Genomic DNA, 25982 nt, shown 5'->3' with positions numbered 1-25982 from the left:
GGATGGACCCGGAAACGGTATACGCCCATTATGGTGCGTGACGTCAGGCTTAACAAGCGGATTGGATGCCAGGCTTATTAATATATGAATCAGCATTCATGAGGTGCTTTGCATTGACTATTTATGAGTAAAAATGGGTGTGTACAGGGCGGGGTATTGGACTGATTCACACTTGCAGGTGATCTGTGCTTTATAAAGCGATTATTGCTTACAGGTGTGCGAATGAGACCCCAGGGAGCTTGTCTTAACTACTGTACTTTCATTTTTCGCTGATTCCTTTCTTTTTGTATGCTCTCCTGATTTGATCGCAACTGTCCCTGTGAAATATATTTTTAATAATTTTGTATATTATACTTCGTTAAAAATTTGTTCAAAAGTTGTTTAAAAATTGAGAACTGTACTGTATTGTTTTATATGCTATATTTCTCCCTATGTGATTTCAAAATGACAAACCCAAAATTCTCACTGAAAACCATCTTGTGCTGTATTACACTTTTAATTGCATTAAAATCAAACATTAAGGGTTTTATTTTAAACTTGACAACTATTTGTACATAATGTTTGTACAATATTTATATAACATACAAATCACAATACCAACAATAGCCTATCATTTTTTACAAAAATACAGTAATTGCTAAAAACATTTTTATTAATTTCACGAGCTCACCTTAGCTGACAATAAAGTGAGACGGCTGGTAAGCGTATTTGGTGTGCTGTCCCGGGGAGGGAGCTCAGATCTCGGTATCACTCCCGAGCTCAGAGCAGCCACCCCTTGACCAGGGAGAGGGGCCCGAACCCAGGGCTTATCCTGAGGTGGAAAAGGGATTAAAGGTGAGGAGTCGGGATATAAGAGAGACTGAAGGTAAGACTGCTTTGGTATTTATAGTGCTGGTTAGGTGATTACTGTGATTGAAAGCCAGCCAGGTTAATTATCTGCACGTGCTCCTCCCAAACTTTGTTAATAGAACATCATTTAATTTAACAATGTAATTGTGTGCCAACTATCAGTTGCCTTACCTCAATTTGTTTTCTTGATGTTGCAGGTGAAGACATGGTATGCCTTTGGTGCTCAATAAAAGCATCAACTTCTGGCAGCAGTAGGCCTACAGCTCCATAGGTTTATCAGGTTGAGAGCAGATCTGCTCCATCAAATGGAGCGTTCAATGCAGCAGATGTGTAATGAGTTTTGACGTGAGACTGATGATGGCTTTTAGTTTGTTCCCAGTGCAGATATCACACTCCACATCCCCAGACCCGACAGAAAACAGTAATGTAGAGGTATTATCTTGATCCAGTGTTTCTGTCTTCATCTTCTCTACAAGTTCAGCCAGCATTGTGCTTCTGCTCAGAGTCGGTCTTGAAGTGAATATCTGACTGCACTGAGGGCAGCTGTAAACTCCTTTCTGATCATCCACATCCCAGCACTCCTTAATACAGTTCATACAGAAACTGTGTCCACATGCTGTTACTGGGTCCTTCAGAAGTTGAAGAAAGATTGGGCAGTTGGCAGCAAGAATTTAGATCATCAAAAGAAGAATCTGCCATATTGATGATGTCCCTGTCAGAAGCTTGAATAACGTTTCAAACAGACAGTATTGTTTCTAAAAAAACCAAGGCAGTATGCAGTTAGTTGGTTTGAAAATTTATTTGATTTATAGGCATAACTGATATACAGACCTTTTGAGTTGCAGCTAGGCGTTTTATAAGAACAAACTTAACCCTATATCTTGACACTTCACACTCTATTCGTTTCTTGTAGTTCTAACTGCAAAGAGAGTTTAGCTTCAGTTTTGTTTACGGAAAAGAGGGAGGAACATTGCAAAATTATTTCAAGGACAAATGGACTAGTTTAATTGCGAGCAAATATTTTTTCTATTCCTTTTTACATTTAGATGGTACAATCAAAAACCACAGCATAATGTGTCTTTATGGAAAAAAACAAAAATTAAAGAAATCCTTGTTCATTGAAAACATGTACCAAACAAATGATGATTCATTTGTATCATATGTGGAACTCAGAGGTGCAGAGAAATGAAAAGGTATAAATTCACACAAAGTACTCATATAACAAATAAGCAATTCACTAGGCTTCCTGTGCACATCACAGTGTAACCCAGCACTAGACTCACGCAGCATCATCCTTTATACAAAATATAAATAAAATGAATAGAACATTCATTCACCTCTTAACTTGCATCTGAAAAACAACTGGAAAGCAGCACAGTGTGCTGATGTAACACTAAACGTCTTACACAAACATGTAGTTTCAGCATGAAAAATGCCTTGTTTTGAATAGGTGAATGACTACTCTTAACTGTGTCAACCAGTATAACAAGAACAAGACAAACAAGCAAATTTAAAATTAATGTTTTCTATATTTGCTCAGCAGATGTCAATCTCCACAAAAAGAATGTGTAGTAGGTTTAAGTAATCTCATTTTGGAACCAAACTCTTCATATAAACTATATATAAAGAAGCAAAAAATACCAGATTGATCTCTAGATCAGATTATAAATGCAACAACCCTGCTGATAAAAACAAAAGAAACCATCACGGAAATTAATGGTTTCCATTAAAATACCATTGTGAACCATTAGGTTTTTGCATTAAAACCATTACCAAAGTGTAGTGTTTTGGGCTTTATTCCATCAAAAAGGATTAATCTGTCAGATAAAGAGAACGGTGCGCGTTCCATTGATTTTAACACGAGCGTGAGTTTATTTGCAGTTTATAATACAGACGTGTGGTGTCATTTGCCTGTCGAAAATAGCGCTTTGCATCTTTAATGACTGTAAACAGCTTTAAAAAGCCGTCCAAGTTCAGAAATATATGAAAATGCACTTTTTTACACGCCACTCCCTTCACGCGCACTCTGAACTCACCGGGAGAAGGAGACTTAATTGCACTTATTCTAAAATTACAGTCTGAAAGACAAACATACTTATATAATCTATTTTTTCCTTAAGGTGATGTAGAGGTAATTTCTGCTGCTTCCTGAGTGGACGTTGCCTACTTTGTAGATATTAAGCTCTTGTGCAACCAAAAATGGCACTGCGCAGGACCCTCCGTCAATTTGCAATAGCGTTCCGATTTCCAAAGGCTGGGGTTTCGGGGAATTGTCGCGCCCCACCTCCTTTACCTCTGCGCCTCCCGGCAGAGGCGGATTAACCATATGGGCAATTGGGCGAGTGCCCAGGGGCACCAAGACTTTAGGGGCACCAAATAAACCCGCGATACAAAATATTTTTTTATAAATGTACATAAGCACTTGATTTTTAAGACTTAAGTCACGCATCTGCGCTAAATAGGCGTGGCACCATGTGCGGGAATACCCCCACTTTCAGATAAAAATGGTTCTGTCCGCCGCACTTTTTCGACACACCTCCGCCAACATTCCCGCCCATGTTATCTGGTTAGTTACATAGATTTGAGTGAATTAACATTCAGCCAATCACAAGTAACTGTTATGAGGCGAGTCGTCTTTCGTATACACTTTAATCTTCAAACAGATAGAAGCGGGAAAGATGCAGAGCGCATTGTTGTAGCGGCGACTAAAATGCGGTGATTAGCACTGATTAATAAAGGTATATGTACATGGCATGCGTCAGAAATAAGATGTTATAGTGCCGATAATGTATGCTAATAGTACGTGGAGGTAAGGCCACTATTTAAGGTCCAAACCTGGGTTTTAAAGTGAAAGTGAAGAACGGTGTCATCACTATAGCAATCAATTCATATGTGTCCTTTTTAGTGGAGTACACTTGTATCTTAGTACTTACTGTATGTGATCGTTTAGTAATAAGAATATACACATACTGTGCTTAAAAAGAGCGTTTGAATAGCTGTATAGCAGTTAAAATAGTAACAATAACGTTTCATGTTATTTTTATGAATAACCTTGCTATACATTGTAATCTGGTGAATGCCACTTTGGTGAATTAAAGTCCCAATGTACTGAAAATCTGTACATTGTTCCATTGTCCCCCTAATGTGAATACATACATGCAAACTATGTGTGTGTGTGTCCCTGTACCCCCACTTTGTGGCATTCACAACATTTACACCTGTTAAAAAAATGTTAGTGATTTTTTTTCACTACATCAAAACCTGAAATGTAACATTACAACAGAAAGCAGGTGCCCCTTAACTACAGTAGGCCTAATTGTTAAAAATGCTTGATGAAAAGAGTTGTTTTTTGTGTTCTATTCTACAAAAGTGTCATGTTAATGTGTAATTCTTGTAAAATAGTATATTGTAAATTGCTGAGTTTCATTCTTATAAAATCTTTTAATATATAAATCTTTTAATGAGTGGATTCTTGCGTGTGGGTAGGTGGGTTGATGGGGGGCACCTCTGGGTCTGTTGCCCAGGGGCACCATGAGGTCTTAATACGCCTCTGCCTCCCGGTTGAAAACCAATGGTTTAGAGCAAAAGCTTTTTAACATCTTAATCAGCCATCTACCTTCGCATCTTTCAATGTTGGTCACATCAGTAATCCAGGCATTTATAATCACTGGCCTCTTCCATACACACTGTACATGACACAAAAAGCAGTGCATAGTTTATGCTCTTAAAGAAATGGTCTTGTGTTGTAATTCATATTTTAATCTGCTTTATTTAAATCAAAACTACAACTCCATAAAGAAGTGCAACATGGACTACCTGTGTATCTAAATTTGTATCTAGATTTGATCAAATCAGAAGTTCAGACATACAAAAGTCAACAGACAAAAATAAGACATCTTATACAGCATAGAAATAGCTTTCAATTAATAATGGACTAAGAATTCCTATACTGTTTCATCCATCACATCCTTATAATCCGTAATCATGCTTTTTTAAATATCTTTTCATCCAGTAGATATTCTAAGTGTAAAACAATCATATAATCGTAAGCAAGCCAAGAAACACTGTACATAGGGGTGTTGGAAAAATAAGATTACTTTTCAGAAGTAGAGTTCTGTACTTTGACAGAAAAACTGCTTTTTATTCAGAGTACAAAGTACAATCTCACGTATATGCCAATGTACTTGAATTTGCGTCAGAAAGGGTTTAGTGGGTAAATTGTTTCCAGAGGTTTTCCATAACACCTAACAGCAAACATGGTCATTCATCACCATCCAGTATATTACATTACTCATTCTGGTTTGAATGGCAGATCACAAATGTTCACAGAGCCATCTACCCATTTCTGCAAAGCAAACCCAGGAAACAGGGGCTCAGTGAATGTTGTCTGGACTCTGTGTAGTAATGTCATTTTGTCAGTAACACTATAAAAGGATAGGGTCCCTGCACAGTAGTCTAGATACACTCCGATTTTGGAGGTGACAATGGGAATGCCAATGCTGACGTTTGTGTGCAACATGCTAATAGCAGCCTTTGGGAAGTCAAATATCCAGGACCTGTTATTACATCCAAACTGAAAGCATCCACCTGCCTGATCAAACTGATCATATGAGAATGCAATAGAACAGCCTGTACCTGCATACTCAACCTCAAAATAACAGCATCCAGATAGACTCTTGTCACACAACACTTGATATGTGCCGCTTTGAAAAGTGCTGCTTTGATAAAAAGGTCTATTAACCCTTTTATGTAAGGGCTTTGACATTGCAGCATAGGCATTTAATCCATAAACTGCTTGACCAGGTGCCAACCATGACACATAGCTGTTATTGCGTACGGACAGCTGAGTACATGCTGACTGGTGATTCAAGCACAATTTAGAGGAATCTGTGGATATAAAGAAAATAATATCAGATTTTGTATTTGCAATGCTTGTGTTTACTACACTGTAAGCATATCTGCCTTTTGTCAATCGTTGTTGCTCATGTCCAGGTTCCAACTGTCATAAATGGCACATACAATTGCTCCTTTATAAGGAGAACAATCATGGCATGCTGTACTGTCAGCCCAAGTGCTTATAAATAACTGCTTCCAGAGGCAATCGAAACAAATATTTTGAGGGATCCATGTAATGGACAGCATGCTTACAAGATTTTTTGCACTGCATCAGAATAGATTGTGACAATATACAAAATAATAACAGTTTTAAAAATGTGATTTTATCATTTTTAGACTTTGGAACTGGTCTGGAAGCATTCTAATGGCAGAGGCATGATCACTATGTATTCAATGTACATTTATACATACAAATTAACTCACATGAAAGAAACTCTTCTCTGGTCTTGGGTCTTGATGGAAAATCTGAAGAAAAAAACAGTATATTATACATTGTATATCTGAGCGTTTTATTAAAAAAAGAAATAAACATGTTTACTTACACTCCGGAATCTTCTCATTATTCAAAATTATATAGACAGTAGGAACTAAAATAAACACAAAGATTATAATATTATTATGTGAATCTGCTTGTGCAGAATTAATTTATAAGCATACATTTTAACAATGTTTTTGACATAAAACAAATAAATACATAATAAATAAATAAAACAATAAACACGAAACAGTTTTCATTTGTTGTAAAATTTCCTCAAGCAATATGTGAATCTAATTTAACGTCAACACAAAAAAATCTAACCTTTCTCTGATATCCTGACGGTGTCTTGTTCACACAGATCATTGAGTTGACTTTTCAGCTCAGTGAGAATTGGGTAAATGTTCTCAAATGTCAGTTTTTGGTTTACATTGATGTTGCTTATGTTTGAACATTGATAGTTGTAAATAGAAGAGAAATTCTGCAGATGGTAAAAAAAGATTCAGAAAACAGTAAGAGTTGTACTTTATACAAACTCTACGGCAGATTATGTGTAAATCAGATCTGTTACCTGAATGAAATAAATGTCATCATCTATCTGTGATAGCTGCCCCAGTTCTTTGTTTCTCCTTGTGAGATCACAGATCTCCTGTTCCAATGTATGTATAAGCTCCTCAGCCTTTCTTTCTTCTGCTTGCTCCTGATTTCTGATCATCTCTGTTATCTCAGATCGTTTTTTCTCCAAGGAGCTGATCAGCTCTGTGAATATCATCTCGCTGTGCTCCACTGCTGCCTGAGCAGATCGCTGTTAAAAGACACAAAGTAACTTTGAAGTTGCTGGATGTGTCATCAGAGGTGGGTAGAGTAGCCAAAATCTTTACTCAAGTAAAAGTACAAGTAACTAGAGAAATTGTTACTCAAGTAAAAGTAAAAGTCGCTATTTTAAAAATTACTTGACTAAAAGTAAAAAAGTATGCAATGAAAAAACTACTCAAGTAGCTAGTTACTTAGTTACTTTGTATCTGATTATATAGGCCTACTACATTAAATTAATATTAACGCCAATATTTTAATATTACATTTTAATCAATATTTTTAATTATCATAAGCAGATATCTTTGCAGTATACTAGAGAGACTAAAGAATAGCCAAACACAGAAGAGACAAGCATTTCTGTAAATTTAATCTAGTCCTGATGTCAATGTAGTTTACACAACTTATTTAGAATAATAGACCATGTCAAACTAAACGTGTTGTGAAACGCTCTTACACGCCCATCAACAAGTTTTCTTCCTTCTGTTCTTCAAATGTATATTTCTGCAAGCCCACGTCTCTGTGTCTGACAGGTAACGCGCATGTTGCTGTGTCTGACGAACAGGTCGCGCGGGTGCGCGCATATGGCGGGCATTTATCATTGCTGGCAAACAATATGACACATTTGCAGTTTTGATTGTATAGATATAGATTAATATCCACTTCACCCAACGCTCTTTGTGTTCTGCGTGTTCTTAAGTTTCGCGCTACGAGGAGTGAGTAATCCTGCTTCAGATGATTAAGATCGTGCTGCGAACTGAACAAATCATTTGAACTGATTCATTAGTATTCAAATGGTTTTGCCCATTGTTCAATTAATGCTTTCAAAAGAATCGACTCAAAAGAATCGATCACTCGGGAATGCCCGTAAAAAGAGACGACAGCCTTGAAATAAACAAGTAGACCTAATGGTAATAAATTAATTATTGTTTATCATTTAATATTACGTTGATATTTTTTAGACCCAATATAAGTAATGTTATGGAATTCTGTGGCTCACCAGTTTTGAAACATTTTAATATGGTGATGTGAGCCGAGCATAAAACGCGATCCGGGCATCCAGTGTGTAAACTTAAAATATTTAAACGAGCTTGCGATCTGAGTGAACAAAGATTTAGGAACACATACAAATTATTTTTTATATTTTCTGTACATGAAAAAATCATTACAGAATAAGTGAAGAAGCGTTAAATAAGACGTGACAACTCTAAGGTCTTCTGTAAGGGTAACTTAACCTTGTGGTGACGCAGTTTTATTCTTATGAAAAATAGAAATATTCGAATAGCATTTTTAATATTCGAATAGTTATTGCGGATCGAATATTCGAGCACATCCCTAAAAACATGAAATTATAATTAAAAGCAGTTGGACTCAACGGTGATCCTTACGACTTACATAGGAGCCAGGAGTCCTTGGCCACTGAAATATTGTGTGGAATTGCGTTCAATCTGCCTAATCTGTTAGTACAATCAATCGCACAACAATTTTTCCCTGTTCAAAATAGATTACAGATAACGGTAAACACTGCTGCATTCTTTCTAGTCTTTCTGCCGTTCAGTGGGCGTGACTCGCTAGACTTTTGTGTGCTGTGACGTCACATGGATACCCTCTATAAAGAATTAATTGTTTTTTATTAATTTACCTTTTTATGTCCTATATGTAGCAGTGGTAACGGATGGAACAGCACAACAGTCAAAAGAAACACCAAAGAAAACTGAATGCCTGAAAACATTCGGCAAAGATATTTCCTTTACTCCAACACAAATATTACATTAAAAAGTATATTATAGTGTTAGTACAGCATTAGCCTAAATATAGCTGAGTATATATAATATATACAATATACAACGTTTATTTATATAGCACATTTAAAACAACCGAAGTCGAACAAAGTGCTGTACAGGGTATGCAAGTCAAAAAAAGTCAATAAGATTCTAACCAATAAAAAAACTATAAAAGGCACACTGTAAAATTGATGAAGTTCATTATGGCACACCAGGTCAAAAAATATTGAATGCCAACGATGATTTTTTTTAAAGAGTATTACATCACACTCACCTTATGAGAAACACTGGCTTGTTTTACCTCCTGTTTTTTGTTTTCTATTTTATGTATTTGCTCTTGTAGGTCATCCTGATTTGATTTGAACTGTTCCTGTGAATAAATTGTATGACAATATTGCATAATGACGTTAGACTAAATGTTTGTTGGAACAGAAGACAAACAAATTGATGACTTAATGCTTCCTTATCTCATTAGATTATGACTTTCAAATTGTATTATTACAACGTATATCATGCAGACAAATCAAGTGGCTTACCTGTATTTCTTGTCTTTTAGCTGCAGGTGAAGTCATACTATGGTTCTGGTGGTTAATAAGAGCACATTGCATGCATATTAACTGTTGATCTTGGCAACAGTACAGCTCAAGAGGTTTATCATGTTGAGGGCAGATTTGCTCATGGAGACGTGCTGAAGCATTGACCAGTTTGTGTCGCTTTAATGCAGCAGATGTATAATGAGTTTGGATGTGAGTTTCACAGTAAGACGCCACACACACCAGACAAAACTTGATGGCTTTGAGTTTGTTTTCCATGCACACATCACAATCCACATCACCGGACCCAGCAGAACTCATCACAGGATTGGCTTCAACAGCTCGTGGTGCTCCTCTCTTCATCTTCTCTACAAGTTCAGCCAGCACTGTGCTTCTGTTGATGGTTGGTCTTGGAGTGAATATCTGCCTGCACTGAGGGCAGCTAGAAACTCCTTTCTGATCCTCCACATCCCAGAATTTCTTAATGCAGTTCATACAGAAACTGTGTCCACATCCTATAGTTACTGGGTCCGTCAGAAGTTGAAGGCAGATCGGACACTCAAAAGGATTCTGATCATGAGAACAGTCTGCCATTTTGTTGATGTCACACCCAGAGGCTTAAAGAATGTTTCACTGTTAAAAAAAGATGTTTAACTGAAATACGGAAAGGATTTTGAAAACATGGCTGTAATGAAGACCCCTGTTGAATTTCATGTGCATTATGAGTGAATTATCAGCAGATACATATACTAATAAAAACACAATAGAACAGGCAAAAACAGACATTACGGGTGATTGAAATACAAACAATATTAAATATAAGCATACATATGTGCTATATAGTAAGCAGTTACAGAAATACTACATATTCTGTTGAACCATACCGTTCGTTGCACGCAGTTATTCAACCCAAAGGCAGTTCAGTTTCGGTTTCATTTCTAAGAAAAAGGGAGGGGCGTTTGAATAAAGGCAGCAAAATTATCCGACTGCAATAGGCTACCGCAATTCCAGGACCTGCACTTCTAGGACCTGAAAGTGCAGCCTCCAGGTTTGCAGGCAGATGCTATCTCCCTAGATCCCCAAAAGCCCTGTAGGATAATTTTGAGCAAACATCTTTCAACATTCTTAACATCATTAGTATTGTTTTTTATCTTTCTTTATTCTTTTGTTTTTGTAATGAAGATATACTTGTAAATTGCATGGTTTACGAATTAAATGCAGCACCTGCTTAAAGGAATAGCCTACCACCCACATGCCGTCCCAAATGTATATGGCTTTCTTTCTTCAGTTGAACACAGATTATTTTGCATTAAAATGCTGTCATGATATTTTGTGTGCTGTGTGTGTTTTCGAAATTTTGAGACTCATTTAAAAATAAAATGACTGTATTTTAATACAAAATTATGGGTTTGTGAAAGGTTAAAGAAAGGAAGTACATCCGAGATTGCATGAGGGTGAGTAAATTATTCTTGAGATACAGTAACTCTAAAGATCTTTGCACATACAGTCCGAAATTTTCGTATGCGTTTTTTCGTATTTGCAGCTCGTTTGTACGGTGTCTCTGGATTGTGTCAAAACGCCTCTCAAAATGCTTGCTACGGATGCGAAAAACGCAGAAAATCGAACCCAGTCCGATTCTTTTAATGACGGACAAAAATATCGGAGGCAGTGTGTAAATGTGATTGACACAACATGAGGTCGTATTTATTTTTTAACGTGCGGAAATTTTCGGACTCAATGTGTAATGGCTTTAACAGTGCATGCTTCAAGTTTTCTATGCATATGATAGATACAAATCGCATAGGCCTACCAATAATTCAGAAAATATATATATATTTATATATATATATACACACAACACATTTCCTCTGATTTCTAATTCATGCACGCAGAAGAGACAAATGATGTTGACGTGACTAACCCGGAAGTAAGTGCAGCGCTGGTTCCTCTCGACCGAAAGCCTATGAATTTTTCCCATAGACTTTTGGAAGATAGCAAAAATAAGCTCCGTAATTAACAAAGGTTTAAGATGTTTACACGTTTTGTCTATCAAGGTCATATTTACAAATTAACACAACATGTGTTACCTTTGAAGCCGAAATACAATCGGCGGAAGTAAAAAGCTAACACGATAAAACAGACTACACATAAGGTCGCTCGATATCAACGTCACCACCACCAATAAACCTCCGACAACTCTTTCAAACTTGATTAAAAAAGTGTTTGTTCCCTGGTAAGTAATTACTCCGTGAATGAATCCGAATCTACGTTTTAAGAGATTTGTGCCCATGTTGCATTATTTGTGAGCTTTGTATGCGCGATGACGTCTAACGTCCCCGCCCAAGGCAGCAACATTAGTCCATTTTAGCAAGTTGTTAGCAACCGCCGTTTTTAAGACACAATAAGGCATTAAAAAATCGCAAGTGTGTTATATGTCATAGAATAAAACGTGAAAATATTTAGAGGTTTTGTTTACCACAGACCTTATTTCGGGCGATTTACCAAAAACCAATGGACTTTGGAGCGAACTGTCGGGGTAGCGACATGCATCATTCTGCACTTCGAATTTCTACCGCAAGTAGTAGACCATCCAGGAATCTTTGGAATACTATTCTCAACATACTACGATTTGGGACATACTAATTCTATTTTCGAATACTATAAGGACGGATAGTATGCCTAATGGAACGCAGGGAAATCTCTGAGCCTCCCTGTACTTTGCACAAGGCTGCCCTCTGGTGCCACGTGCTTAAATTACAAGAACCGCAAAGGATGCCCCAGAAGATGCTGCAAACTCCCTCTGCTCAAACAGATGCACTAGCAAATATGAAAAAGTTCTTTAATGGCATGTAGAATAAGGAACATTATTCGGTATTCTTGAGGGAAAGGTGACTTACACATTGGTTTGTCCTCTGTGAATGAGAAATATTCTCATTAGGAAAACCAATCAATATTCCCCCCTCACATCTTCCACCTTTCCCACGGTCTCAGCAAATCCTCTCCCCCACGTGCATCAAACAGATTGACCCAAAATTTCTCCCATCAGTCAAAGACTCAAAGCTGATCTCTGTGTTAATTTCAAATGTATAATAGAAGGTCAGAATAAACAGATATTGAGATTGACAGAAGCGTGAAAAGGAAAGTTTAACATGTTCATTTAATATTTTAGTGTCTGAGCATCACGCTTAACATCAGAGAAAAAAATGCTTAAGACTTTTCTGAGTAGCTGAGTTGTTTCTCCTCCCACTTTATATACTTAGTCACAATTTGGAGAGTTAAGTTGCAAACCGTGGTCGCCAACGTTTGCTCTTATCAATGTAATCATAATTTAGTGTACGCCTGTAAGTAATGATCACAGTTAAATATGAGAACCCTTAAGTTACCCTTTACCTAAATTGAATAAAATACGTTCCCTAACCCAAACCATTACCCTAAACCTAAATCTAATAAAACATGTTATTAAAAAAACGTTAATAAATAAAGTTTGTCTTCAGCAAGTTTGTTTTTCCGTCAAATTAATAACTTTAGTTATGAGTTAATGCGGAAATGGTAGAGCAACAAAACGAGTATGACCTGTCCACCAATCGATCAATCCAGACACAGTGGGAGGAGACTGGATCTGGATCCAACTTTGCCCCCTGGATCATCTAGCGTTCTGCAGTGAGCAGCTACTGGCTTTTTGCTCTGAATGTTCACTAACCAAGACTGCCCCTTCCATCACACCAGGTAAATACACTTGACCTTAAGAACATTTCACAGCAGCACTTCCCCTGCAGAAAAGTGTGAGGTCACATCTCAGTGGATGAGACCTTAGAACTATTATGGCTTACGTTTCATTGCCAAAAAAACACAGCTACAGGCATATGAACCGAAAAACATTTCCCAGCCTTTCCTCAGAATGCCTTGCCTCATTGGTGCTGAAGATAGACTGTAGTACTGCTAAGGTTTGGGTCAAGTAAACAAAACTTCGAGCCTAATGCTCTGTAATGTACAACCCACATTACCAAACCAATCTGCTTCAAATGACATTACTGGTCTAATAGTCTAGATCACAAAAATGATTCAAGTTTAAAATAAAAAAAAAGATAATACCTGATTAACATTTAAATATTATAATTATTTAGGATTTTGACTGATTCACAATTATGTATTTCACATACAGAATTAGTTATATCAGGTTCTGAAATAAATAAAACTTGCAGTTGGACACAAACAAAAGGTGGCTTTTGTTTTTCAAGAATAAAATGTCTTGCAGGTCTCTTATTCTGGAAATCTTTATTAAACAAGCACAAATAATCTTCAAGATATCTTACAGAAAGGTCTGAACTTTACCTCAAAGTGTCACAAGTTCATCCTTCACCAGTAAGTAGATACATAAACTGATATTGATTGTGAACTCACATCTAGGTCACCTGTTTTGAGGACAAGATAGGTCTCCATTGTCTTTATTTGTTATAGTTTGTTTGGTGTGTTCACCGCAATAGTTCAAGCATGACAGCAGAAACCCTTCAAATCCTCTTTTATCAGAAACAATACAACATTCATTTGGCCTGGAAGAGAAGAAAATATAAATAACGTAAAAATGAAAAGGCACTTTTTTCCAAAAAAGCAAAACACAAAAAAGTTCTTTAAATATGAAGCGAGTGCTCATATTAAAATACTTTTAACTTTCGTTCCCACACTGATACCAGCCTACAGATCTATTATTTTGCCTACCTCTATCCATTTCAAAACAAACAGTGTTTTCTTATTATGAAAATAAATGTACACGCTTTTTTTGTAAATGCACAAAATATTTAAATGTTATGCTATCCTAACAGCATTAATGGGGAATTTTTCAAGTACTCATTTGAATTAAATGTTTCAATACAAAACTAGCAAAAAATTAGAAAGTGAAATCAAAATCATTACATCCTAGTCAAATTTCAGTAGCATACATATTAAATAAAACAGCACCCTATCAGCCCAGAATGTGAAATCCACAGGACTAGCGAGACTTTGTACAATAAAAACAAAAAAGGGCACTAGAAAACCAGCCAATTAACAGAGCAAAATTGAACACTGCAAAAAGTCTTGGATTTTACACCAGTATTCCATTCCAGACAGAATACTGAGCAAACAGAGGTACGTCTGGTTTTAAGAATAATACTTTGGTTCGATAAGTCGTCATAGTATTCCTGGCTTGTACACAGTGATAGTAAAAGGCACGTGCACATGCACACATCTGCCCACACACAGGAATAAACCATGTGGGGGCTAATCTCTTTAGATGTGCAATATCATATGTCATCATTACGCTAAAACACACAGTAAATGCAGTTAGCGAGCAGGCTTACACACTCCCAACGAGAATCATCACTCTCAATCGCCACACACACACATTAACTCTCATACTCCTGCTTGTCTACTGTGAGTTGAAATCCATATATATGCATGCACTTAGGGAAGAACATGTGGCTACCTGATGATTTATGATGGCTGTGTGTGTTATGTAACTGCACGGTTTAAGCTCAGGTTTGACTTTATCTTCTAAAGTTATATGCTACATGAGCAGAGAACACGCACCAACACACAAATGTGGGGTTTTATCGCACAGAAAGCATGAATAATTACTTTTTTAGGACATCAATTCACATATTTTGTTCTCTTTTACATGAGGTTTGTTCCCAGTCACAGTAGTGTGTAACGTACACAATCCTCCTTCACAAATAGGCACACGAACACCAGTCAGATGGAGGCTGGATGTCCGTGCTTTGGTGAAGAAATAAGCAGCAAGGTATGTTAGTGTCTCTCCTCCATCGGTGCACTCAGAGACACCTTGGATTTAGAACCCATCCACATCATCTACTTCAAAACCGTAATCTGTAGAGAGGAGAAAACCGATGGGAGGTAATGCTCTTTTCTGAACTACATAAAAATTATCAAAATGCTAATCTAGAGTATGCTCCTTAAAGGGATATTTCACAGACAAATCAAAATTTCCCCAAGTTTTACTCACCCTCATGGCATCCTAACTGAATATGACTTCTTGAAGAATAATGCAGTCGAAGTTATAATACCACGTATCATTTTACTAATATCCCTTTAAACAGACTTAACATCATCTTAAACAAAACATTATTATGAAGTGACAGTAAAACGCCAAAGTCATCCCAAAGCTGAAGGTAAGGTTTTATTGCAGTACATACCACTGCCTCCCATTAACTGCATGGCACTGAAGCAGTGTTCCTCCTCCTCCTCCTCCTCTTCTTCATGTGTAGGATCTTCATACGCAACCGGTCCGCTTTCCACAACAACAGCATTCTGGGCAGGGGCGGCCACTGGGGTAACAGACCCTTTCTGAAGATGAGCAGGTTAAAGATGAAAAGAAAAAGATGGTCAATACTTCAAAATGCTTCATAAATCAACATAAAAAAGCATTCACTGCCCGTTTTATTACCATTAAGATTACAAAGACGTTTCTTTATAGAATTACGTGCATTGAAGCGCAATAAGATGTATTATAAGAAACTAAAGTGTTAAAATCACTCATGATGGCTTTAGTATTTAATCCAAACTGCATCATCACTATCACTACTCTATCACAACTGTCAATTGAAGAGTTAACAAATAATCTTGTGAATTTATGAAACTTTGCTTTTCCTAAGGGAAGACAAGAATCCTGTGAAATCATAAAGCTTAATTTCTTTGGTTGCCAAGTAAAGTAAATGGTTTTAGAAATATATAAGCACGTACAGTATATAACATATGTTTTAAGGTAGCAGAGAGAAATAACTGAAAGCATCATAATGCAGACAGCAGATTAAATAACCAAGAACAACAGACAGGAAGGAAAAATCCTGACATTTAGCTTGAAGCATCATAGAGCAAACAGGCAAAAGGAGTGACAGAGCCCCCACTAATGTTACAGCAGTCTAGGGTTCAGAACGACAGCTAGAGATCAGCAGGAATGGGGAAAATAATGAACCTGAAAATTACTACATTAGTTTAGACCAGCGTCTTGGAGTATCTGCATAACATTAGACTGCTGACCAGTATTCTGGCTCAAAATAATTATTTAACTTCAGACATGAAAGATATAAACTTCTAGGTCAACCTAATATCGATTCTTTAATGCTGAGGATAAACTAGATGAAGCTCTGGGCCAGAGGGCCATTTGAGGGTAAAGGAAAATTGGTTTAATATCTGGGGAGAATTGCCAATAGTCTGTGGGAAAAAAACTGGGAAGGACAGTGATTTAAACGCACTCACCTGGTCAAGAGCCAGTTTCTTAGAGGGCTGTGTGCATATCAGGGGCTGTAACCTTGGAGAGAGCGAGAGAGAGAGCGAGAGATAAAGCGCGAGAGAGAGAGAGCAAGAGTGAGCGAGAGTGAGAGCAAGAGAGAGAGAGAGAGAGAGAGAGAGAGAGAGCGAGAGAGAGCGAGAGAGATAAAGCGCGAGAGAGAGAGAGAGCGAGAGAGAGAGCGAGAGCGAGAGCGAGAGCGAGAGCGAGAGCGAGAGAGAGAGAGAGAGTGAGAGAGAGAGAGAGAGATAAAGCGCGAGAGAGAGAGAGAGCGAGAGCGAGAGCGAGAGCGAGAGAGAGAGAGAGAGAGAGAGAGAGAGAGAGATGGTCATTAAGGCAAAATGGCTTTTCAGTTAATCAGAGCTGCTTGGAGCATTTCTTGGGTATTTCTGGATAAATGAAGGCTTACTGTCTCAGTACATTGTCTAAAAATCACTTATTCATTATAATGCAAATCTTGACATATTATTTAAATGAATTCCCTAAATGTACGCAATTTTGAATTCTATCAACCCAGAAAAGCATGAGTTTACAAACCCACAGAGACTTAAACAACCCCCCACTTTATAATGAATGCCACTTTCTATATTCTGTAAAAATGTAGTAATTCTTCTTTTTGAAAACAAAAAGTGTGAAGAACATGAACAGTTGTGAATCAAACACGCTCTCATAGGTGGTAGACATGGACATGTCCAGTCTTGAAACGACAGTCTACCTCAAATGTCTCACCGTAATATTTCCACGGGAATAAACATGGCATCTGAACACAACTAATAACATAACAAGAGACCGAAGAAGCAGAAGAGATCACAAAAATATAGCTCTTCCACAATTTCAACTTTTCTAAACAAACACAGGCACAGTTGGAATAATGAGTTTACTCATTATTCCAAAGAACGCAAGATATGTTAATGAGGGACGGATATGATGCGCTACATAAATAAACACTAATCAGATTCATGATCTCCTTATGATTCATCTGAATATGCAGAAGAGATTCAGCTCTCTTGGGAATGGGTACGTCTTTATATAACCACAACATGTCCCAATTCTACTCACACATTCTTAACTCAACTGGCAAACAAGCCAGACCTTAATCGTACAAACACGTTTTGTGACCCAGCATGCGAGTGACCTATCAGTGCTGCAGTGCCTTCTGGGATGGAATGCTGTGCTTGGCAAGGCACCATGAGATCGGAGCCAAAACACAGTGACAACATGCTATTCGTGAGAACTCAGACTGTTCCACACAGACACACACCACAAGGGTGCCATATACGTCAAGATACTGTTCATTAAACCGAATGGGTTGATTCCAGTGAACAGTAATGATGTGTGTAATGTGTACGCCCTCATTTCAAAGTGTTTAGTTTGTGGTTATGATGCCTCGATTTCTCTCGCCGAACATTTTTTTCTGACCTGCAGCATCACTTCTTCACAGTCCAGATTATGCTTTTATGTATGACTAAGTGGCTGATGTCAACAGCGGCTTTATTTTATTGATCTGAGGGTGTATGACACGGGACTGACATTACTGCCGCAAGGCTTGAGCAACAATGCTCACTTCTCAGAAGAAAGCTTATGATCGCAGGTAGGGAGATGAGGTTCTCCCTTTTTCCAAGGATCACAAAAACGTCCTCTCTTTATTTGGGTCAACTCAGCCTTGAGAAAACATAACTTTCTTTCATCTCTCAGACAGCTCACCTCTTGCTCTCTTGAGAGGCGGGTTTTCTGCCAGTGAGGTGATTAAGAAAAAAAACTCAGAGCCTACAGCAGAATGAACCTCAGACAGAGAGAGCAAAATAAATAGCGGAAGAAAAAATTCTAGATTTTTCTCCTAATTTCATATTTTTTTAGCTGCATGCTGTAAAGGGGACGGATTAAAGAGACACAAGTCTGCATGCTGACATTAGACAAACATTGTAAAATCTTTCAAACAACCTACATCTCTAAATTGTTCTCCTTTAAAGAACCGCTGCCCCTTTGTCAAAGCTTTTGTTACAAAATCAACTGAGCTCAACAGTACATTTTAAGACGCAATTAATTGTTGGACTTTAAATCTGCTACTATAAGAGCTTCTCCTGTAATTCTGGATAATGAGGCTATTCTGGGATAGCTGGTCAGATAGCCGGATAAATGTATACAGTCTTTTGGTTAAAAGTAAAGTGTATGTAATTTAGCTGCATCTAGCGGTGAGGTTGCCAATTGCAACCAATGGCTCACTCCAGACTTCCCTTTCGAAGCACTACGGCGGCTAATACTGCAGCACTAAGATGTTGTCACATTTTCGCTTCTTTTCCGAACGAGATAATGTATTTACGAAATGCGCTCTGTAGAGCGGTTTGTCCATTTAGGGCTACTGTAGAAACAACATGGCGACATGTCAACAACATTCCATACAAGGGGACTTGCGTTGTGTATGTAGATAGAAATAGCTCATTCTATGGTAATAAAATCATAACGCTTCATTATGTAAGGTCTTTATACACCTCTGAAGTTATGTATATTATATTGGGGACATTCTAAAACGCTTAACGTACCTAAACAGCGATCAAGGAAAACCACATTTCTGTCAAGCCTTCCTTGTACTAAACACTTGCTGCTGTCAAAAGAACGAGCTCTTGGTCCGCAGATAAAGTGAATAATATCACGTTAAGCGTTTTCTCCCCCATAGAAGTCTATTATAAGGAAACAGCTTAACGTGGCGTAACGTACCTAAACATCGATCAAGAAAAACCAAATTTATGTCAAACCTTCCTTGTACTAAACACTTGCTGCTGTCAAAAGAACGAGCTCTTGGTCCGCGGATCAACGGCGACGCCAATTAGCCTACTGACGCAATAGCCACGCGAGCATTCGTGCCACAAGAACGCGCTGTATCATCTCATTTATATTTCTGTCCCTTTTTATCGGAGCTTTAAGAAACTTGTGCTGTTTTGTTCTAGTTTGCTCAACAGGCTATTCAGCTCGATGTAACAACACTGAAGCCAGGAGTTAGCAACTTTATTAGCCTCATTTCTTAATATTGGTTTCAGACGGGGTATAAAGTAGGCTATACCACTTTTTAACACAATGCACGGTGGCATTAATGACAACAGTATTACTTACAACTAAAATGACAGAAATTTGTCTTAGCCACGTTAAGCGGTTTTCTCTTATAATGGACTTCTATGGTGAGAACGCTTAACGTGATATTATTCACTTTATCCGCGGAAGAGCTCGTTCTTTTGACAGCAGCATGTGTTTATTAGAAGAAAAATTTGACATAAGTTTGGTTTTCCTTGATCGCTGTTTAGGTACGTTAAGCGTTTTTCACGTTAAGCGTTTTTGAATGTCCCTCATATTGCATTTCAGAATCAGAATCAGAAGAGCTTTATTGCCAAGTGTGCTTGCACACACAAGGAATTTTCTTTGGTGTTGGAAGCTTCTAGTACAGACATTCAACACAATGACAATACAATATAATACGATTTACAGTCTAAAACATTCTAAATTGTGCATATATAAAATAAAGACTATTTTACAGAAAATGGGGGATATTTGACAGAAAATTTCTGTCAATAGACACTCCAAAAAATTACACACTGCCGCTTTAAAACACAATCCTCATGGTATGAAAAACGAAAATACTCTTGGCTTCTCCACTATTCTGTTTGGCCCCATCTTGGAGTTTTTATCAACGTTTAATGGACGTAACCCTAAATCAGCCAATTATACAAGATTTCCAGAAGACTGGTTGTTCAGACATCCAGCCGCGTTGTAGTTTTGCACATTTGTAGCTGAGGATGACAGTCTATGGAACAGCTGTCTGACAGAAAGCGAGAGAGGGAGATTGTTTAATTACCAGATGTGTGATGGTGTGAAATGGCGATTTCTAGCACTCCAGGTGTGAATGTCTTCATGAGATGTTTCATGTCGCCATACAAAGGAAGTGGTGGGAACAAAAGACTGGTGCACCACAAAAATGAGAACAATCCATCTCCGGTTCTCGCAAACCTTCGTCTCAAACACAAACTCTAATGAAACCTTTGCCATTTCAGAAAAATTACACTGTCTCTCTGTCATACATTTGGCTCCATTTAAACGTTGAGCTATGGGTAGCTGAGAGGAAAAGAAAACGACCAGAAAAGGGGGATGGAGAGGGGGGTAAAACAGCAAGGGGTAATTATCCAGGCTATTTCTGGAAGAGTGAGAGAATGTGAGAGACGTATTAAATTTAAGGTACAGACGCACAGATAGAAAGAGAGAGAGATGAACAGACCAGCAGATGGATAGATGTTCAGGTAATTGCAGGAGGATGTCAGGAACATGTTGTAAATTTACAGCACGGGGGACAAATGGGAGGTTTTGTGTGTCTGTATGTAACAGTACACAATACCTCAGATACAGTATGTCATAGAGAGTGAACTAAACAAAGCACAATGGCTTTACTGTCAGCACATTGTACACTAAACTAAAAATTAGATTTCTGTATTCAACCTGAACACGGCTGGACACCTTATATAAAGATGAGTGTGGAAGGGTGTTATAATAAATATATTAAATATTCAGGATATATTTGCAGTGATTTTGCAGGTGATATAAAATTAAAGGGATAGTTCACCCAAAAATAAACATTCTGTCATTATTTACTCACCCTATTGTCATTTCAAACCTGTATGACACAAAAGAAGATATTTTGAAGAACGTTGGTAACCGAACAGCACCAGCACCCATTCACTTCTATTGTATGGACACAAAACTAATGCAAGTCAATGGGTGCCAGTTAAAAACATTATTTTGTGTTCTGCGAAGGAAAGAAAAAGTCATACAAGTTTGAAATAACAAAAAGTTGAGTAAATGATGACAGAATGTTTATTTTTGGGTGACTTTAAGCAAATTAATGAATACACCAAATACATTAATATCATTGATGTGCTTTTTATTAGGTCATTAAGCTTCCTAAGTAGCATGTCATTAGCCTAATATCACCATTCTTCCTCATCTCATGTCTAGCGAGGAAAAGAGCTACAGACAAGGACATTTTAATTGCGTCTCTGATTTAACCTTAAATAACAAAAACAGTGTTAGTGCTGGTAAGCGTGTGAATTACTTAAAAATCTGCAGTGCTTCAAAACTCAAGTACAATGCTGCAAAGAAATCTTTCATGCATTAAAAATGTTTCTAAAAACATATTTATTATAAATACCAGATGGTTAAACTTTCTTTGTTTAACTATAAATAATATTGACAAAAGGCAGAAAAGGCTTCCCAATGTGACTGAAAATATTTTATTACAAGAAAATTATCCAAAAATATTTTTATCTGTAAACACCCATTAAGCAAGGCACAGAATAAAAATCTAACGCTACCAGTTGTATTGCCGACTCCAAGAAAGAGCATAAAAGTCAATGAATAAAACGAAGGAAGAGTCATCGTTGAGCTTTAAAAGACTCAATGCCACTAAATAATACAGACAGCTCCCATTCTCAGACACACTGCATTCAGTAAACTGTTTACTGAAGCCTGTTATTATTTGCGTATGAGAAAGAGCAGGAGAGCGAGAGACAGAGAAGGAGAGAGAGGCTGAAACAGGTTAATGGCTTTTAAAAGGTTGCTCAGTTTGGGACCTCACCTTTCCATTCACAAAAAAAAAAACATCAAAGCTACTTTCAGAATGAAAGATTCAACAGATCAATCCTGTCCACTTCAGCGATTCATTCAGCAACGGGTAAAACACTGGACATGGATTAAACCACTCAAAAAGAGAGCGAGTGAGAGGTACACAGAAAGAGAGAGACATGCTCATTGTTCCATAATGTTGGCCTTTCCTCTGTCACGACAAACCAACGACCAAGCCTTTCCTTAAAGAGAGAATATCCATTACAACCTAGAAGAATACTTACCTAAAGATAACAAATGCTAAACGGAACTGAGCTCGCAACTTAAACACAGTAGTACAACACACACACATACTGGTACTGTACACACTCTCCTTACAGGGAGGTGCCAGGGAGGGGACCTCACTTTAAATATGTGCTCTAAACTTTAATGTCTTCCATACCAGCAGTTAGAGACTAAATATAGATCAGACTAGGCTATTCTAACTGACCATATGTATGGGGCTCTTTCTCTCACACACCCACGGTTCATTTAGCCTGCCCTGTGCTATTCTTAACAATCGTTCAGCCCTGCCATGAGCGGCACAAAAGAGGAAAAGACATAAAGAGAGAAACAAACACAGGGACCTCTCACATTTGTAGCTCTAGGAATTTTGTCAAAAAAAACATTTTAACCTCTGCATGTGAAAAGTACAGGAAGGATGTGAAGAAATAAAAACAAGAGTGTATGAAGTAAAAGAGCAACACTTTCTAAAACACAACATTACTAGGAAACAGAGCCACAAATACACTACAAAAGAGAACTTTTTAGAACAGCATTTGTAAATGAATGTGTGGGTGAAAACATCATGCAAGACAAGTAACAACTCTATACCTCTTGCCAAAATTGCTGACAGTTTTGGCCATCTTCGGTGAAGATAGCTGGGGATTTCTCTGACGGCTCATGGGGGTTTTCTTTACTCCGGCTGAAGGTTCTTCAGACTGGCGAGTGGGACTTTTTGGGCTTGATTTATTCAGGTCTTTTAGAACATCATAGTTTATTTTAGTAGAAATGCGTTTCTGCTCTAACATCTTTTCAATGGCCTCGTCTGCAGTGCTGGCGTTTATCGGCTCCCGCCTCCTTCCTGGCTTTTTAGGCTGAGTCAAACACAGAACACAGAAATAAGGAGGTAAACTTGCCGTCTTCACACCTACAAGCGTCTTTTATGGAACATCTTGTTACCTTCCGTTCTTTATATGTACCCTCCTCCTTTTCTTTCGCAATTCGTTCTTCCTTTTCTGAAGTAAACAAACACTCTTATAACTGTGCCAAAAATAAATAAACATGTCTGCTTGGTTTAAATAGGAAAAGAACAAATTGGACTGTTTCATCTTTCCCACCTTTCTGTTCTTTGAGGTAGTCTGCGTTTTGAATCATCCACAGCTCTGTCTTGATCTTAACTTCCTTCTCATTAAGGATGTACTGAGACAAAAAAAGAACAGTCAACACAACACCATTCTGTCAATGATGTAACTATCAGATACCGGAGCAAATAGCAACATATCTCATTTCACCTTATTCCATTAATTCATTTCTGTATGTAAAAGCTCTCCTGAGATTTCATCTTAATACAATCTCGATGATGTCACTTTACACACAATCTTATAGAACTCTCCATTTGCTTTGGCTACTGAGTAAATTATCATGCCGTTACCACAGCGAGGTCAAAACTCACTCGATCGATCTCGTCGTCGTCGATACCGTTCAAGTCCAGCTCACCATCTTCAGCATCTTCATCTGATGGAGAAAAATAAACAAGTTTCTACATACTGCCTCATGTAGTAGTACACAGAAGGCACATGTCTCGGTTACAAACGTTAGTTAAGAAAGTCTATTCAATAAATCATTTTTCTAAAACACATGACGATTAAGTTTAACGGCAGCATCAGAACAGCATATTTTTTTACATGTAGCTCTGTGCCATTTGTCCAAAAAGGTTATGTGGAGATACAGAACATCCAAACTCAATGCAACCCAAAAAAATCACATGGCACAAAGGACATATTCTAAAGTGTATGTGTGTTTGTGTGAGTTTCTCTGTGGTCTCAGCCTTGTGGCAGGTCTTATTGCAATGTCCTCTTAGCTGCTGGGATCATTATAACTGAGATTCAACCGCAGCAACTTTCAGGGCTTTTCTTCCTCTGCCTACAGTAGCTTTCCTCTTTTCCAGGTCCAGTTCTTCCCATCCCCCAAACCTAGTCTCTTCTCTTTCTGCCTGGAGATTGTTGGCAACGCTTCACAAGTTTGCTTCATAGAGCATCTCTCTTGTGTTGTAATGGGGATTGAGTTAGGCCAAAAAAAACTGAGTGTGAGGGAAATTCTGGTTTTCTCGCCTCTGCGCGAGGGGCCCTTAATGCCAGCAGATCCCACGAGTCAGGAAACCTGACCTCATCTCGGCACTCAGATCTTAACACGCACGCACAGATAAAACACACTCAAACCAACACACACGCACAGAGTCCTCTAATGCAGCACATTAAAACACTGCGTTTATGACTCACATGCGTGTGATGTAGAGATGGTGAATGGATTAAGTACAACAGGTGAAATAAAACCACATCAGAGAGAGACACGATACCAGGTGCAGCTGGATCCATCAAAAGTAGAAGAATCAAAAGAAAGCGGCTTTCATCATCCTTGCTAGGGTTGTAACGATATCAAAACTTCAGCAGACTATACCAATACGAGTTGAAATGTAATGATTTTGGTATTTATGAAGACTTTAAAAAAACATTTTCAAAAAGGGATATAAATTCTGCCATGAATCACTCACCCGCTAGTTGTTCCAAATCTATACATTTCTTTGTTCGGTTAAACACAAAGAAAGATATTTGGAAGAATGTTAGCAACCGACAATTCTGAGGCACCATTGACTACCGTAGTAGGAAGAAATATTGTGTAATTTTTTGTTTAAAGCATGATTATGCATGACCAGAAATAGAATTGTTTCAGAAATCGTCACATCCATAATATTCCTAATAAATAGGTACACAAAAAGTAAAATATAGTAACTTTTTTCTATGAAGAGCCATAGCGTCTGGTTTGTACTGAACCTACAAAATATGCTGTCCCTGAAACCTTTTGCGTCCCTGACGCTTTTTGTCACATCCATAATGCAAGTTTATTTCCTTTTTTAGAAGGAAATCTTCTGTATAGACTGATGCCTAGACTCTAATGAACAAGGAATTGAGTAAACGTAAACAGACAGTTCAATATAGTATGCAAGTAAATACATTTTCTAAGAATTTCATGTTTTTGTTGAAAATGTCTCATCCATAACACTGGAATTGCCTTAAAAACAAAAAACTTCAGTCTAAAAGTAAGACAAGATTTTTATTTTACTTCGATTTAGAACCTAATTACCAGTTCATTTAAAATCCCCAACTCCCTGCAAAACTTCACCTGAAACCAGAAAAACACACAGGACCAGATCAGAGGCCAAGTGCAACAAATTACAGACGAGAGAGAAAACTAATTATCCACTCCACTAATCATCCAACTAATCATTCTCTCTCTTCATCTAGTCCTCTCTCTGATCTTCAATCCCAAACCCTTTTGGTCCTGTGGGCAAATTTTAGAATAACACACAAAGAAAGGCTAATGTGTGGTTTGAAATTGTATGTGTGTTCAGAAACAGTTCAAAGGCTCTCTCAATAACACCTGTTCAGTGTCAAGCACTGTCCGACTAAAAGACGTACAGATATTTCCAG

General features: G+C 37.8%; 2 protein-coding genes across 4 annotated transcripts in view; both read right to left on the bottom strand.

The window, feature by feature from the left end:
- Positions 1–4604: 4604 nt before the first annotated feature.
- Positions 4605–10367, bottom strand: LOC130559064 (E3 ubiquitin/ISG15 ligase TRIM25-like). Its single transcript, XM_057341938.1, has 8 exons — positions 10235–10367; positions 9354–9983; positions 9092–9187; positions 6792–7025; positions 6545–6701; positions 6288–6332; positions 6169–6210; positions 4605–5736 (listed from the first exon to the last, which is right to left on the bottom strand). The coding sequence occupies exons 2-8, from the start codon at positions 9942–9944 to the stop codon at positions 5141–5143; spliced, it is 1761 nt and encodes a 586-aa protein (XP_057197921.1). The 5' UTR covers positions 9945–9983; positions 10235–10367; the 3' UTR covers positions 4605–5140.
- Positions 10368–13586: 3219 nt separating this feature from the next.
- brf1a (BRF1 RNA polymerase III transcription initiation factor subunit a) overlaps positions 13587–25982 on the bottom strand; it is a 33063-nt gene continuing 20667 nt past the window's right edge. For 2 of the 3 annotated variants that reach the window (XM_057341934.1, XM_057341933.1), the window contains 7 exons: positions 23948–24009; positions 23613–23694; positions 23455–23510; positions 23107–23369; positions 16602–16653; positions 15539–15689; positions 13588–15212 (listed from right to left, as the gene is read on the bottom strand). In XM_057341934.1, coding sequence (XP_057197917.1) covers positions 15175–15212; positions 15539–15689; positions 16602–16653; positions 23107–23369; positions 23455–23510; positions 23613–23694; positions 23948–24009 — 704 coding nt within the window. In that variant the 3' untranslated portion in view covers positions 13588–15174. Of the gene's footprint in view, positions 15213–15538; positions 15690–16601; positions 16654–23106; positions 23370–23454; positions 23511–23612; positions 23695–23947; positions 24010–25982 lie in introns of all 3 variants that reach the window. The other variant, XM_057341936.1, reaches the window with a different exon arrangement.

The sequence above is a fragment of the Triplophysa rosa genome, linkage group LG9 (assembly GCF_024868665.1).
Source record: "Triplophysa rosa linkage group LG9, Trosa_1v2, whole genome shotgun sequence".
NCBI lineage: Eukaryota > Metazoa > Chordata > Actinopteri > Cypriniformes > Nemacheilidae > Triplophysa > Triplophysa rosa.
Note: the sequence above shows the minus strand (reverse complement) of the source record. Positions and strands in the feature narration are given on the sequence as shown.